Source organism: Acinonyx jubatus, chromosome B2, assembly GCF_027475565.1.
Source record: "Acinonyx jubatus isolate Ajub_Pintada_27869175 chromosome B2, VMU_Ajub_asm_v1.0, whole genome shotgun sequence".
Lineage (NCBI taxonomy): Eukaryota > Metazoa > Chordata > Mammalia > Carnivora > Felidae > Acinonyx > Acinonyx jubatus.
The window spans coordinates 113,819,567-113,837,039 of NC_069385.1; the positions used below are offsets into that span (position 1 = coordinate 113,819,567).

Here is a 17,473-nt window from a genome sequence, read left to right on the forward strand (position 1 = left end):
CCTAACAAATATATGAAGCATCTTGGTATGGAGAATCTGCTTTCACACACCAGCAAAGAAAACAAAACCCCATGCATAAACACAAAAGGAGGCCAAATAATTTAGATCATCTTAAAAACAATCAAAAAAGAAAAATAAAAATAAATTAAAAACCTTTTTTCTGCACTTACCAGCAAAGCATTTGGAACAGAGGTTCATAGTCTTGCTGGACCTGGGGCAAAAAAAAAAGAAAGAAAAGAAAGAAGAGCTAAAAATTCAGTATTACTCTAATGAAAACATAAAGATGTTTGAAATGTAAGCAAGAATCCCCTGGCCAGACAACTGAACTAATAAACTAATAAACTAACCAACCACCCTCTCCCACAAGGAGACAAAACAAACAAAACAACAAAAACAAAATATGATACTTTATTATCAGTGAGTTAACCAATGCTTTGTTTTTTGTGATTAGCAAAACTCAGAAATTAAGTAGCAGCAAGTTCAGAATTACTCTAACATGCCCAGATGACGACACAGGAGTCAATTTGTCCCACAAGATTACCACTTTCCGTCTGTTCACACTGGAACATATACCACAAAATTATCACTACAGACAACGAAACTTTTGTCTCTAAAGGAGTAAAACTGTCTCCCCAGATATATACTTATTTATCTCCATAACATTACTTAAATTTTTATGTTCTCTTCTTTCCTTTCATTCTAGTCCTATTTCAGATCCTGGTCACATTATGACCCTGTAGTTTAAAATTCTTTCTTCAGATGTTACCAATCAAATTATTTTTCATGTCCTTTCATCTGTTAATAATGGCTACAACTCACTGAACACTAACTCTGATGGACACTAAACACATTATCTTATTAATAAACCCAATATCTGTGAGATAGGTATTACCATATTGCTTGCTTCTAAAAATGCACTTTAAAAAAATCACATTAAAATGTCTAGAATCAGGAAACATCATATGATTGGCTACAGATGATGACTAAATTAATGAAATATTCCTACCACCTCCTCCATGGTGTTATTAAATTGAGGGATCTTAGGAAATCAAGGACAGTCTCATCTCCATTTGACCAGCTAGCATTTGCCCAAGGTCACAGAATTAGGAAACGGCAGAGAAAATAAATGACCTTGGGCCTGAGCCAATGCCAAAGGCCATCCTTTGTTCACAGCATAACACAGCACCTGGTACCACACAGCATCCCAGGCACAACAGGGCGGGCAATCAATAACTTGTCTATGAAGTTCTTCTCATCGCTGTTTCCCTTCCTGATTCTCTCCCAAGTGCACTCATTCCTACAGCCATCTTCCAAAAACCTCCTACAATACTCTCTGTTGGATATAAGCGGACCTATTTACAGCCTCATTCCCCAGCAACACCCCTCCCAAAATCTTAGTCTTTGCCCAGAGCTGCTCCTACACAGAATAAGCCAACTTTCTTCTGCCCTTCCTAGTAAAGTTCATAATTAATGAAAGCCTCCCTCAGGAAGTATTCCCTGATGGCTATGAAGGTTTCCCTCTATACTGGAACCCAAGACCTAAGGGTAAGCAACTGTCACAGGGTGACAAAATTGGGGTGGGGGTGGGGGAGTCATTGCTTCTATTTCCCAAAAGAGATGCTACGTCAACTGGAGGATCTTTCTTTAGAATTCTGCTTAATATAAAGACATCAAAGGCAGTAAGGAAATCTTAACTATCACTAAATGAATAAAAATGAACAAAGAGATGAAAAGATGTTATTAAGAGTGCAATCTAACATTTATTATATTACCTACATGTGGTAAGCATACCAGATGCCTTCAACCCACTTTACCAAACGAGGAAAGGGAGCCTTCCAGAGGGTATATAACTTGCCAAAGGTTACAGAACAAGTGGATGACCCTGGTCTGCCTAACTCCAAAGCCTGTGTTCTTTTCACCCAAATTAAGGCCTCTGCCCCCAATACAGAAGCAGAAGAGTACAAATAATTCCCAAGTCAGCACTCTGGTCGTTTGGGAAAATGGTCCCATGAGTAAAGACTGAATGTATGGTAATCGAGTCAGCTCCCTGAGAAAGCAGAACCTTCCAACAGGATAAAGCCCAATCCCTGACTTCCCCTCCAAATATACATACACATGTATGTGCAGGGAAGCAACCCTGACTGACAGTTATTTCAGTTCCAACTGAAAGAGAACTGAGGATGAAACAATATCTTTGTTACCAGAAATTCCCCCCAGGAAAGCAGGGCTCTTCCAGATATGGTCACTATCTTTGTCCATGCAGCAGCACTGAAAGCAAGAGGTAATTTGTTTATCACTTCTGCTGCCCCCCACATCCAGCAGGTATCATGGAACGCCTGCAAAGAACCACTGAGGGCAGCTCGGCACCAAGTGTGCAGTGTTACCATTTGTGTTTCACAAAACTGGTTAAGGAAAAAAATGGCAAAATAGCATTTTTCTCTGCATCCCCTATTCTTTCCAGAGAATTTATTTAAAATACCCACCATACCTAAATTTTACTTAAATGACATTCATCCCACTTTCTGAATAGGAATTTTCCAGCAACATGCTTATCAATGAGGTTGTGAAAGACATAATACAGCCACTGATATTATTAATCAAAACGGAAATGCCTGAAATCTAAAATAAGCCAACCTTTGGCTATAGAAATAATGGCCACTGGTAATGCCAACTTGGATCACACAGGTCAGCAAAACAGAACTTGAAAGAACTGGCAGAGGCTTCTGAGAACTTTTCTCCTTTCTCATGTTCGACATGTGAAACTTGAAGCTAACCATAGGCATACGACTACCGACTGCCCGTGGAAAAGCAGTCTTGGGACAGACAACAGAGTTTCTCTATGTGATAGCAAACATGAAAGGTAAACAGGATTCTCTTATGTCTCACTGCTCCAAAGAAACAGCTCTTATTGAGATCTCCAAAGGCTACCATGTTTCTAAAACCAAGGATCAGTGGATTGAATAATGGCCATCCAAAGATAACAAATCCTAATCCCTGGAATTTATTTTATCTGGAAAAAAGGTCTTTGCAGACAACTTAAAGATTTTTAGTTTACCCTGTATTATTCAGGTGGGCCCTAAATGATATAACAAGCATTTCTGAGAAAGGGTAAAGGAGTCTGGAGAGACACACAGAGGAGAAAATGATATAAAGATTAGGTAGAGCTATAGGAACGTGGCCACAAACCCAGGAATACTGGGACAGCTAACAGAAGCTGGAAAAGGGAAGGAATGGATTCTTCCCTAGGGCCCCACAGAGAGAAGGCAGCTCTGCCAGATTTTGGACTTCCAGCTTCCAGAACTTTAAGAGAATAAATCTCTATTGTTGTTTTTTAAGTTTATTTATTGTTTGACAGAGTGGGGGAAGAGCAAAGCGAGAGGAGAGAGAGAATCTCAAGCAGGCTCAGTGCCATCAGTAGCAAGAAGCCCAACACCAGGCTCAAACTCACAACCTCAAGATCATGACCTGAGCCAAAATCGAGTCTCAGATGCTTAACCGAGAGAGCCACCCAGGTTCCCCTAAGTCTCTGTTGTTTTAAGTCATCCAATTTGTGTTAATTTGTTATGGAAGTCTCACAAAACAAATACACAGTTAGGTCTCTGATCATCTCAATGCCTCCCACTCAACAGCATTCATCCAGATCCATCCCTCTTGAAACTCTCTTTACTTTTGCCTTCTTGTTGCTTGGATCCTAGATCAAATTTACCGCCCCCCCCCCCCCCCACCTAGTTTTCCTCACCTAACTGCTCTCTTTTAGCCACCTTTGCTGGCTCCTCCTCCAATGTCAAGACCTTTACCTGGAGGTCCCAGGACTCAGTCCCTGTTACCTCCACTTCTCCCATGGCTTTAAATATTGTATCTAAACAATAGACTCACAAATAAATGTTCACACTCATCCCAAACCTCTTCACCTTGCTCCAAACTCATGTATTAAAATGCCTATTGGGGCGCCTGGGTGGCGCAGTCAGTAAAGCATCCGACTTCAGCCAGGTCACGATCTCACGGTCCGTGAGTTCGAGCCCCGCGTCGGGCTCTGGGCTGATGGCTCAGATCCTGGAGCCTGTTTCCAATTCTGTGTCTCCCTCTCTCTCTGCCCCTCCCCTGTTCATGCTCTGTCTCTCTCTGTCCCAAAAATAAATAAACGTTGAAAAAAAAAAAGAAAAGAAAAATAAATAAATAAAATAAAATGCCTATTTGATATCTCAAAATGCAGCTCAGAGTCAACATTTCAAACTAGAACTTTCAATACTCCCAAACTTGCCTGATGCATTTTATCCACTTTTATGAATAACAACACCTTCTTTCCAGTTGCTCAAGTCAAAATTCTAGAACCAACTTTGATTTCCGTCTTTCCTGTAGTCTCTCATACACAGTACTCAGCAAGATCCACTGGGTCTATTTCCAAACAGACCTCAAATTTATCTACCCTCTCCTTTGTCAATGCTTCCACTCTGGCAACCATTACCTCATACCTGGGTCATTGTAAATGACTTTTTAGTGGTCTCTCCATTCCCACTCTTGATTTCTTAAAATGATTTTGCAATGAGTAATCTTTTAAAAGCAAATCAGATCATGCTATTTCTTGCTTAATGCCATCCAACAATTTCCTACTGCATTTAATACAAAATTCAAACATCTTACCAAAACCATTTAGTTCCCTCATGGTCTTGCTCTGCCTACCTCCCCTCTTTATTTCTCACCATTTTGCAACCCTCACTTACCACATTCCAACCACACTGGCCTTTTTTCCTGTTCCTAGAATGTGCTGTAGAGCTCTTGCCCATGCTGTTTCTTCTACCCTCAAATCACAGTAAGACTAGCTCTTTCTTGTCACTCAGGTCCTGGTTCAAACCTCCTCAGGCTTCACCTGACCACCAATTTAAATCAGTCCCTCTTCCTGTTTTCTTTTAACAAATGACCCTCTTGGTCACTCCTGCCTAGTACTTAATAGGTACCCAATATTTGTTAAATGAAGAAATGAATCCCCCTTCCTGAAGGCATGACACATGAAACCCTAAGTAGATTTAAAAAATGTATTTTGTAAAGGTCATTCAACACTATCTAGAAGAAAGGGCACCCACAATTCCTGTAGCTGTCTGCCTGTCATTTCTCAGGAGCTCTGTCATACTGTATTACCTACAACTGGGAGATAATGCCACCCTATGTACCTGGCCATGATTTGTCACTCAGGAGATAACAGGTGGCAGACACTTTCAGAAGTTTCTTTCCAATGAAATGGAGTTGGAAAGAAACCAGCTTAAATTTTTCTCTCCTTTCAATAAATGTTTAATATTTTCTAGTTTTGAAAATACATAACCCTTGTACAGAGTTTAGAAAAAGAACATAAACATTTAAGTGAAAATTAAAGATCAATGATAATCCAATCCCGCAAAATGAGCATTGTTAACATTATGAAATAACTCCTTCTTATCCTATGGATATACATAATTAAGAACAGTGTTGGTAAAATTGTATGGTACGTTTATAGGCGTGCATTTTATTAGGTGTTATAACACATACACGTTACATATTCTCTTTTGCATAGATCACATATTTCATTTTTAAAAGTGTTATAAAAATATGTAAATTTCATTTTCATTTTGTATTTATGTTTACTATTTCCCATGTCATTACGTATTCTTGAAAAACATGCCTGTTGGGGGCGCCTGGAAGGGTGGCTCAGTTAGCTGGGCATCCAACTTCAGCTCTGGTCATGATCTCCCAGTTCGTGGGCTCCAGCCCCATGTCGGGCTCTGTGCTGACAGCTCAAAGCCTAGAGCCTGCTTCAGATTCTGTCTCCCCCTCTCTCTCTCTAACCCTCTCCCACTCATGCTCTCTCACTCACTCTCAAAAATAAATATTAAATATTAAAAAAAAAAAAACACCATGTTTGTTGCTCTGTAATAGTCCAGTACATACTAATCCTATAATTTATTTAGTCATTCGCTTAGTTTTTGGATGTTCAGTCTTTGCCCAGATTTTTTGTTATAAATATTCCTATAATGAGCATTTGGGGATATAAATCTTTGGTCATAAATCTTTCATTAAAATTGATTCTGAGGAGAATTGCTAGATGAAAAAGTATGGTTTTAGTAAGTATTGCCAAATTCCTTACCAGGTAAGTTCTACCAATTTACACTGTCCTCAAAAGGATCTGAAAGTACTTTTTTCAATACAGTTTCACCAGCATTAAGTATTATTACTTTAAAATCTTTGCTTGATGGGAGAAATGGTTATCTTAATCTGTTTTCTTCCAAAATAAAAAATTTTCCAATTTTGAAGGATATCAATTTCTTAATGAAGAATCAATTAACTTCTAATTAATTCATCATGGGGAATTAAAACAACATTACTAATTTTTGAAAATCCTAGAAACATTTTGTATTTTCTTGATCTCCATATAACACTATTGTATCTCCCTACCCCGGAAACATATACATGCCAGGTCTTCCCCCACTAAATATTTTAATATAAATGCGGAGCGGTGCCTGGGTGGCTCAGTCGGTTAAGCAGCCAACTCTTGGTTTTGGTTCAGGTCATGATCTCACAGTTTTGTGAGTTCAAGCCCCGAGTCGGGGTCTGCACTGACAGCATGGAGCCTGGTTGGGACTCTCTCCCTCTCCCTCCCTTTCTGCCCCTCCCACCTGCACAGTCTCTCCCTCCCTCCCTCTCTCTCTCTCTCTCCCCGTCTCCCTCTCCTTCTCCCTCTCTCTCAAAATAAATAAACTTTAAAAAATTTGTTTTAATGTGGAAATAAAAAACACTGTCACCATATCAATGTTCCTTCAACAATAATACTATTTTTGGTCCAACAATGAGGAAGAAACTGAGGCACAAAAAAAAAAAAATTAAAAAGAGTCAAAAAGAAAACAATGGTACCAGCATGGAAACATACCAAAGCCCTTCCTTCCAATCTTAAGGTCCCTAAATTTCTCTAGGTTAGGCATGGATCAATAAAACTACAAAAATTTAGACTACAAAGTGATTTCCTTTTTTTTTTTTTTTTAAAGTAATCTCTACACTGAACCTGGGGCTAAAACTCACCACCCTGAGATCAAGAGTCAAATACTCTTCTGACTGACTGAGCCAGCTGGGCACCCCAATGCGGTTTCCTTCTTAAAGAAGAGAACTGATCTGTAAAAACCAATTAGTCACATTTCCTAGTTCAATCTTCTTTAATAATCTATAAGAAAGAGAGGAGGGAGGAGAGGTTGGGGAACAAGGAAGGGAGAGGGAGGTGAAGGAAGAGAAGGAAAAATCAAATCACAAAGCCTTCTCCACTCTAAAAATCTTTCCAGTTGCCTAGAAGTAAGATTAGATGATTAAAGGCCAGTAACAATATGTGTGCCAACTCGTACACTTACAGCCAGAAAGTCTAACTTCCTACAACAGCTAGGAAGCAAGAAACAGCTCTACTAAATCATCACTCTTTGCTCATCCCCGGCAAACAAGAAAAAGGACAGTTCAAACAGATGACATTCTAGCTGGCAATGACAAAGGAGGCTTTCAACAGTGCATCCAGCCTGTCTCAACTGTTACACATCACTCTAAATCATTCAGACAATGTCTGCAAAGTTTTCTTTTTAAGGGAATATTACAAAGAAAAAGATGGGGTGGTTAATAAGGAGGATCATTTCTAGAATGTAGCAATATGGGTCATACTACTTTAAAAGATAATTTCAATTTAACAACTTAGATTCCAGTTGGGGTACTGTAATGAACGGTATCTTAACATTTTATACCCAAATTCAAGGAAAGCAAGGACACAGCATACACCTCTGGTTTTATGTGTTTTAAGTCCCTACACTAAAAAGACATATAAATGTAAAACAAGTCACCTGATCATCTGTGACCCTGTATACATTACTGAGAGCTTAGTCCAGCACTAGCTAACAAAACAAGATGAGCCACATCCATCAATAAACTAGTAAAAAGAAAGACAAAAATTAAAACATGTAACAGCTCTCACAGGAAAGGAGGAAAAACAATGAACTAAATAAAAATGCCAAATAATTTTTCCACATAAGAGAAACTAATGACACTATCAACTCTAACACAAAATGGTATACAGTGGCTGCAGCTGTCTTACCATATATGCCCAAATATAAGGAAAGGATTTCTTCCCCTAAAATTATCCATAAACACACACACACACACACACACACACACACACACACCTGTTTTACAATTAAGTCTTTACTTCTGAGGCTGGTACCAGTAATCTTATACTAAATGCCAACGGGGGAGAAAGAAGAGCTTCCAAAAAACCTAGAAGTGAAAAACCCAGGGAAAGGGCATGGGGAGGTTTCAAAAGAGGAAGACCATATCAATAGAATTAAATGCCCAGGGGCATTTATCCAGTCAGAGTCTGTGAAAAGGGTGAGGCAGTAAAGTTCTCAAGTTTTAAGGGGAGTAAAATGCAGTTTTAAATACAGACTTCATACTATTTTCTGGAGTATGATCTCATAATTACAAGTAGTCGATCCCACTGAAAAAGGTTTTTGAAGATGACTTAAAAAGCAACACAATAAAAGCCTTGGAATGTTAGGAAGATTACAAATAACATTAAAATGATGGCAATTCTCCTAGTGTTATATGAATGGATTCTTGTGGCTTCAGATAAAATTTCCAGTAAGAGCAACATTTACAAATTTTTACAGTGTTCTACCTCAAATAACTTGTAAGGAAGTGAATAACTGAAAAACTGTGCTCAATAACTTTAAATGTGGTTTTAGTAAACATTGAAGACACTGATATCTGTGAAGATGCAGAAAGTTCAAATAGATTGGTTTCATAAAGAGAGTGTGGAAAACCTAGTTGTTTTTTTTTTAATGTTCGTTTATTTTGAGAAAAAGCAAGCAAGCAGAGGAGGTGCCGAGAGAGTGGGAGTGAGTGAGAAAGAGAGAGGGGGTCCCAAGCAGGCTCTGTACTGTCAGCACAGAGCCCACTTCAAGTCCTCTGTTCAGCTCTCTCCCCCTCCCCTACTTGCTCTCTCTCAAAAACAAAATTTAAATAAGTAAAACATTTAAAATTTACATTGGGAACATACACAAATGCATACAATTTTATATAATCTGTGATCTTAAATAAGCATGTGAAGTCATCATAGTGATAAAATAGAGAATATAAATCTCTTTATGTTATTTTCTTTACAACTGCATATAAATCTACAATTATCTCAAAATAAAAAGTTAAATTAGAGTTTTAATACGTATATGTGCAATTAACACTTTAACTAGACATTTAATTACTTCACCTATACCCTTAAAGGTTTCTATATTCAAGCTGACCAAAACACTTCTTTCTCTTATTGAGAAAATGTAAGACTGCCTTATATCTGGGTCTCTTCATCTGCAAATATATGGTATTTCAGGAAATTCAAACTCTATGTTAGAATAAAACTAACGTTCAGCAGAATTCACTTTTGTAAAACTAGAGAAAAAAAAGACTAAGTTAACTGCTGTCCAGCTACCTAAAAAAATTTTATATACAACTTTTTTTTTAATGAAGTATTTTTTATTTTTGAGAGAGCACAAGCAGGAGAGGGGCAGAGAGAGAAGGGAAGAGAGGATCTAAAGCAGGCTCTGCACTAACAGCAGAGAGCCCAGTGCAGGGCTCAAAGTCACAAACCGCAAGATTATGACCTGAGCCAAAGTCGAACACTAAACCAACTGAGCCAACCCGGTGCCCCAATATACACATTGATTATTAAATTTCTCAAACTATTCCCATCCAGTTTGCAAAAAAGTTTCTTAGAATTCTATAGTAATGGAAGGTACTTTCTGGAGTGATAAAAATATTCTTTACCTAGGTGACGATTACACATATACATAGTACACACTGATCAAAATTCATTACATCATACATTTAAGATTTTGTATTTTACTACATATAAATTATAGCTCAATAAAATACTATAGCTATAAAAAATTTTTTTTTAATTCAACACCTCATTAGGCACTACTACTGTTACATTACAAAAGACGTTCTTCATGTTGCCATGAAAACAGTGAGGTTTTTTTCCCCCAACCATTTGGTATAGGAGCAAAAATCTGAGAAACTGAGAAAAAAAAAAAAAAACCAGAGAGACACGCTGAGGTATTCCCTGCCTTATTTTTCTCCTGGCTAGCCATGCTGCTGCTCCCAACAGGTAGGGGAAAGGGACACTACATTTATGGAGGTCAGAGTGTTTTGCCCTGAACAGTGAGCAACATAATTAAATGGCAATGAAACTTCTGCAATGGGTTAATAATTAAACTAAAGAACCACTTCTTCCAAGGCAAAATAAGGGCTTTGCATTTTCCTTCATCTTTGCAACTATCATTACATAAAAACTACTGAAGAATTATATATGTACAGATCTTATTCAAGAGGCAAATCTTTGTTTCATCCTGGTGACGCATACATTTATCTACTCTTTTACTAAGGTAATTTAGACTTGCAAGGAGAGGCATTCACTTATCCATTTATTTATTTATGGAAAATCAGATCAAATGAAGGATAATTTTCATGACAGATGAAAAGTAAACCTAAAACATTAGATCTTTCTTTATCAGAAAACGAGACATAAACCTGGGAGATGACAGAGTTACAAGGGTTCAACTATAAGGTTAACCAAGCTTAGCAAGGGTAGATGTAGGGCTAAGGAAGAAAAGCACAGATATTTCCAGCAGCTGGAAAACACCCAAGTAAAAAGACATCTACAAGATGCAACATTTCAGTGCACATCTCACTTAGGTGAGGTGCAAGCACCAACATGACATCTACTAGATATGGAGGAGGAGAAAGCAGTATCTAGCAATATAGAAACACAAGAAAAACTTAAATGTGTAGGTAATGTTATCAACATTAAAAAACAAACATCTTTTATACTTCAATACCACCTTCCATTTGTTTAAATTCTAAACGCTTTATGTGCTGTGTCAATCTAAGATCTACTTAAGGGGTAGGTGAAAAGGTCAGGATCACACCTACCTTGTGTGATGAGATATGGCTGAAAGGTGATAGAAGAGAAACTGCTCTCCTTATTCCCAGTCCCAAGCTCATTGAGAGAGAAAAAAGTTCACAATTTCCATTTCCTGACTATTTTAGTCATTCACTTTAATATACAAAATTGAGTAAAGACTGCAAAAGAAAATTCTCCATGTAATCAACCGCAGCAGAAAAACAGAGGCAGAAGGAAACTCAACAGTACTTCTTTTATGTCTCTGACTCAAGACTTAGAGTATCCCTGTTCTATAATCACCAGAGATTCCATTTCTTCTTTCTGTGTACTTCACTACTGCCTTAAAATCATGAATTTCTAATGTCTTACTATAACCTTCCTACTGTTGTAAACGCCTTTATAATCTTGTCGTCAGTGTAAAAACACAGGCTGCTACATGGGTATTGGTAAAAGCAGCAGCCTGGGAAGAAAGGGCCTGGCTTGGTGTAACCTCAGTTTTGGGTTTTCTTACCCATTAAAATAAAGTGGGTTACTTAGACCGGTGACTATGACGTTCTAGGAGTCAATGGTCAAACAATAATATAATCATACTATAATCTAACAAGAGAACTACTGAACTCTCCATTATTTCTAGGCTAACTACCTACTAAAACCTTCTGATGGGGACTATTTCCTAACTATTTAGTTTTCTCACTCTGGAACATTTTTCCAAGTGTACTGAATGCATACACTGTAATGGTCTAATACAGAATATGGTAAAGGAATGGCCCTGTGATTTCTTTAAGCACCATTCCAATTATATGACTTGTTATCAATGGTTTTAAATTTTTTTAATGTTTGTTTATTTTTGAGAGAGAAAGAAACAGAGTATAAGCAGGGGATGGCAGAGAGAAAGAGAGAGACACAGAATTTGAAGCAGGCTCCAGGCTCTGAGCTGTCAGCACAGAGCCCAACACGGGGCTGAAACTCACAAACCACAAGATCACGACCTGAGCCGAAGTTGGGATGCTTAACCAACTGAGCCACCCAGGCACCTGTTATCAATGGTTTTAAATGCAAAGGCATCACTGACTCTTATTTAACTGGTTTACTTATCACCTTAGAATTCTTCGTACTATCATTGGTACCAACCCAATCCTACTCCTATATGGAATTTCCACAGCTGTTTACTTTCCTTAAGGAAATTATCTTGCTGTGATCCTGAATAGCATACTATTTTTATTTGCCAACTTTTCTAAATCTCAGATATTTAGAATTTTAATCCAGTTGCCTATCGAACCATCGATCTCACCCAAACTTGAAGTCATTCACAAACTTAATAAGCATAACCTGTGTGCCACAATCTAAGACTCTGGTGGAAATATTAAAAAGCTCAGGACTCACGTGACAGAATTCATCTTGGAGTATACAGCCCCCCTCCCCAATGCTGAGGACTGGTGCTAAGCTGTGGCTAACTGTTTGAAGAAGAGCTTAATAATCATGGATCTACCTTCCAGGCCACAGAGCTTGCCACTCACTCTTCACAAACATAAGCTACCTTAACCATCACAAAAAATAAGATGAAAGGCTATAATCTGGCAGAAAACGGGACTCATAACAAATAACCTGCTCTAGGCACCTTAAGATGGTGAGTCTGCAGCAGCAGCATCTTCTACAAAGAAGATAGCAGTAGTTTCCTTTGCAAGACTTCCCTCAACTGGCTATATTAACTGACACTTGAGACCCTCTATAAAACGGACATGCCCACAGCTTGGCAAATGCTCTCCCAGCCAGCAAAGCTTTTTTCCAATACAGAGGCTTATTTCCACTTGTATTAGTTAGCTGAAGGTTTATGAAGAACTAGTTGTCTTTTGTTCCCAAGTCTGTCTATATCTTATAATTACACCTATTTTACTTGCTGCTGTGATCACACAACTACCTAAACCAGTAAGTACAAAAAGAAAACATTATTTCTATAAAATCTATGTTGAATACTTTGAATAGATAAAAGTCATGTTGCTATTTTAAAAAAAGAATGCTGTCACATTAGGCATGGACATCTTAGACAACTTTAACGATGAGAAACAAATATAAAAACCTAGAGTGCTCGCAGTTGCTTCACAGATATCTTTATAGAGTTTCACTCAATGAGACCAAATCTGGACTTTAACTAACAAGCCCTTAAGCACTTATCTGCCAGCTACCAGCAAAATTAAAGGAGTTAACCATTTTAAGCTAGCATGTAGTTTACAATTACTAACTTTGCTATAATCAGCATTTTGCACATGGGAAAACTGAGATGTTGTAAGTAACTTGCCTAAGTTCATGTTTTAGTAAGAGGCAGTTGAGGGTTCCAGCTCAGAAAGCCCAGTTCCCAGAGGCCATATTCCTAACATGTTAAACTATCACAAATGACATATTATTTGTGTGACTTAAATAGCCCATATGGATGACTCTTGAATCATTATTGACTCATATGCAAAGGTCTTAAGCCTACTGCAAAAAATATAAATTATATACATTTGTTTTTTTAAATTAACCTAAAGCATCAAGTTATTTTTTAGCATTCGATATTTTAACACATTTTTTTCACTTACTGATCAGTCTTGTTAGAATAAAAGACTTCTGGTATACAATCCCAAATTGTGGAGCAAGTCAGTCACAAACCACAATGACAGAGTAAATGGTTTCACATTAATGACAGGTATTATTGAAATATCATATTCTCTTTTCCAGTGAAAAGAAAGAAAAGTATTACTGGTTTAAATGTAACATTCTGAGATTCTACCCATGATGAATCAGCATAATACAAGCAATTTCAGAATGCACAGAGGACAAAACTACCAACTCTACCAAAATCATAAAAAAAAAGGGGGAAAAAATGCAGAGAAAAAGTAAGCTATATACAAAATATTTAACATTCAGAAACAAATCTGGGAGTGGGGGTTGGTGAATTAGTTGATATATGTTTACTTACTATACAGAAAGTGCTCCTTCTTACTAGATTCCACTAATTTCTCTACGGTCTTATTCAGGTGAATGCTAAACTGCAATCAAATACCAAAATCAACTTCTGAAACATAAAATCCATCTCCACACCTTACATGCTACTATAATAAATTTCTCTCTGAAACTGTGAGTACAATATAACAAGTCAAGGAGACATCTGGAATATATTCATCCAAGCACAGAAACCAAAGGAAGATAATGCAAAATGCCTTTTCAACTACACAACTAATGAAGTTATTTTTCAAAAGCATTCTATGCACCCCCCTCAGTGTGGTAATTACTTCAAGCAATGTTACTAAAACCATTAGGTGAAAGGTTATTGAAAAACAAGACAGCATATGGTCTGGAAGTTTCATCCTACAAATTACCTGCTAAATACAAAAAAAAAAAAAAAAAAAAATCATACCTTTGCAATCTGGCAGTCAATACCTTAACCAAGTGATCCCATTTAGCTACACAAGCAAAGACATAACATTCATCCTGATTCAATATACATTTATGTTTTAAATTATTTAAGCTATTTTTATGATTCCACACATTACTTATTTTCATTTGATCATTGGTGTATAAAGAAGTACACAACTTCACCTATTAGGTACGCTTGCCAAATATGTTTAAATTAAATCACAAGAAAGCAATGAGACAAATCTAAAATTTGGGATAACTGGCCTGTATTTTTCTAAACCTCAGCGACATGAAAAACAAAAGAGGCAGAGGAACTATTCCAGATCAAAAGAGATTAAGAGAAATAACAACCAAATGCAAACCAGAAGTGTCTTATTTTTGGATCCTGGATTAGAAGAAAGGGGGGGGTCAAAAAAAACCCTCTAGAATTCTAGACACATTTGGGACAAATGGGGAAATTTTAAATATGTATATAAAATAGTTGATATTATGAAATTATTGCTATTTTTTTTAATGTTTGTTTATTTTTGAGAGACAGAGCACAAGCAGGGGAGGGAGAGAGAGAAAGAGAGAGAGAGAGAGAGAGAGAGAGAGAGAGAGAGAGAGAGAGAGAGAGAGAGAGAGAAAGCACAGAATCTGAAGCAGGCTCCAGGCTCTGAGCTGTCAGCCCAGAGCCCGACGCAGGGCTTGAACCCACCAACTGTGAGATCATGACCTGAGCCGAAGTTGGATGCTCAACCAACTGAGCCACCCAGACACCCCTATTGTTAATTTTTTAAGTCCGATTATGATTTTGTGATTATGTATGAGAATGTGTGTCTTTGTTCTTAAGAGATTCATGCTGAAATACTTAATAGGTAAACTGTCGTTATAATCAGCAAACAATTCTGCAAAAGGTGTATTCATAAAAAGAGGTAAGGAGGCATGGGTAGCAAATGTTAACAATCAGTAAACCTAGGTGACGCATGTATAGGCGTTCATTATATACAGACATTTATTACACACACACACACACACACACACAATTTTTGTTATTTCTACTTTCTGCAGAGTTGAAATTTTACAGAGTAGAAAAGCTGAGGGAGGATGTCCACACACAGACTTGAACATTCATTATTCGTAACAGCCAAAAACTAGAAACAATTCAAATGCCCATCAACTGATGAATGGATAAATAAAATGTAGCATAACCCACAGATTTAGCAATAAAAGGAACACTATGTATACATACTACAACAATAAACCTTGAAAACATTAACTGAAAGAAGGCAGTCTTCTTTCTACATACTATGAGTACATTTATGTGAAAAATATCAAGACATAACTTTAGAAACAGAATGCAGATCAGTGGTTGCCTGAGGTGGGTACAGAAATTTACTACCAACAGTGCTAAGGAAACTTCTCAAGCTGCTATAAATGTTCTAAAACTGCATTTGGTAATGGTGGTACAACACTACAAATTTACTAAAAATCATCGAACTGTACAGTTACAATGAGTTGATTTTATGGTATGTAAATTATATCTCAATAAAATTGTTAACAAAAAAGTTGAGAAAGGAACATTCTCTAAACTGAAAAAAATCAACATAAAACAACAATAATTTGGAAAGGAATAAATTTGATTATTAGCTAGTATAGACTAGAGGCAGGGAGTTAAGACATCAGACTAAACTATATAATTAAAGGGTGTTATATGTCTACAAAAAACAGATGGAAGTATTCAATCAAATGTTACTTCAAAAGTAAAGAACTCAATGGGGCACCTGGGTCGCTCAGCCAGTTAAGCATCCAACTCTTGACTGGGCTCAGTTAGGATTTCACAGTTGTGAGACAGAGCCCCGCAGTGGGCTCTGTGCTGGGCAAGGAGCCTGCTTAAGATTCTCCCTCTCCCTCTGCCCTTCCCCTACTCACAAACCCACACGTACTCTCTCTCGAAAATAAAAAAAAAGAAAAAATCCAATCCTTTACTGTTATATTCCCAGATAGATTTTATATTCCCAAATAAGCCCCCCGAAAAATGACACATAATTTTATAACCAAAAGATTCTTCAACAACAAAAAGACAAAATCCAACTTAAAAATGGGCAAAGGACTTGAAAAGACCTAATAAGATCTACTTCACACCTAATAGGATGGCTATAATAAAAAAGTATTGGCCAGGATGTGGAGAAATTAGAACCCTTATATACTGCTGGTGGGATGTAAGACGATGCAGCCACCATGGAGACAGTTTGGCAGTTCCCTCATTAAGTTAAATATAGAATTATGGTATGAATCAAAAAGAATTGAAAACAAGTGTTCAAACAAAAACTTGTTACATGCATGTTTGCCGCAGCACTATTCACAATTGCCAAACGGTGGAAAGGGCTCAAATGTTCATCAACTAATGAATGAACAAACAAATCATGGTATATATCCATACAGTGGGTTAGGGCAACCACTAATCTTCAGGCTTGGTGGATTTACCTATTTTGTATGCTTCGTGTGAGTGGAATCATACAACTTGTGACCCTTTGTTATCTGGTTTCTTTCACTTTGTATGTTTTAAGGTTCCTCTGTGGTCCAGCATGTATCAGTTCTTCATTCCTTTTTATGGCTAATTAATGGATACAGGTTTCCTTTTGGGGTGATGACCACGTTCTGAAACTAGATAGTGGTGATGACTGCACAAAATGTGAATGTACTAAATGCATTCAATTATACACTTCAAAAGGGCTAAAATGGTGGATTTTATGTTCTATGTATTTTACTACATTTTATTATAATTTAAATAAACTGCCTGTGGGTATACATACAGGATATTTAACTTGAATGTATTATAATTTTTCTACTTCTTTTGGCTTTTACATATACCATAGATCATATAATAGGTATGCCTTAAAATCTAACATTTATTGAGCACTTATTATATGTAAGATACATGGTAGGCATTTTTTTTTATGCATTTTAATCCTTAAAAACCTGTAAGGTAGGTAGGTATTGTTATCTCCATTTTATGTATAAAAAACCAAGGCTCAGAGAATGAGGCAACAACTATTAAGAGAGCTAGGATTCAAACCTAACCATTTTTAAGACTGTGATATGCCACAGGAAAAAAAAATCATCTTTCTTCAGACTTTTCTGACAGATTTCTGG

The 17,473-nt window shown here is 37.2% G+C and overlaps 1 protein-coding gene across 4 annotated transcripts in view; it reads right to left on the reverse strand.

Annotated features, from left to right (window-relative positions):
- ZFAND3 (zinc finger AN1-type containing 3) overlaps window positions 1–17,473 on the reverse strand; it is a 323,061-nt gene that overhangs the window by 217,446 nt on the left and 88,142 nt on the right. For all 4 annotated transcript variants that reach the window (XM_053222859.1, XM_027057837.2, XM_053222858.1 and 1 more), the window contains exon 2: window positions 171–211. In XM_053222859.1, the coding sequence (XP_053078834.1) occupies window positions 171–211 (41 nt within the window). The remainder of the gene's footprint in view (window positions 1–170; window positions 212–17,473) is intronic.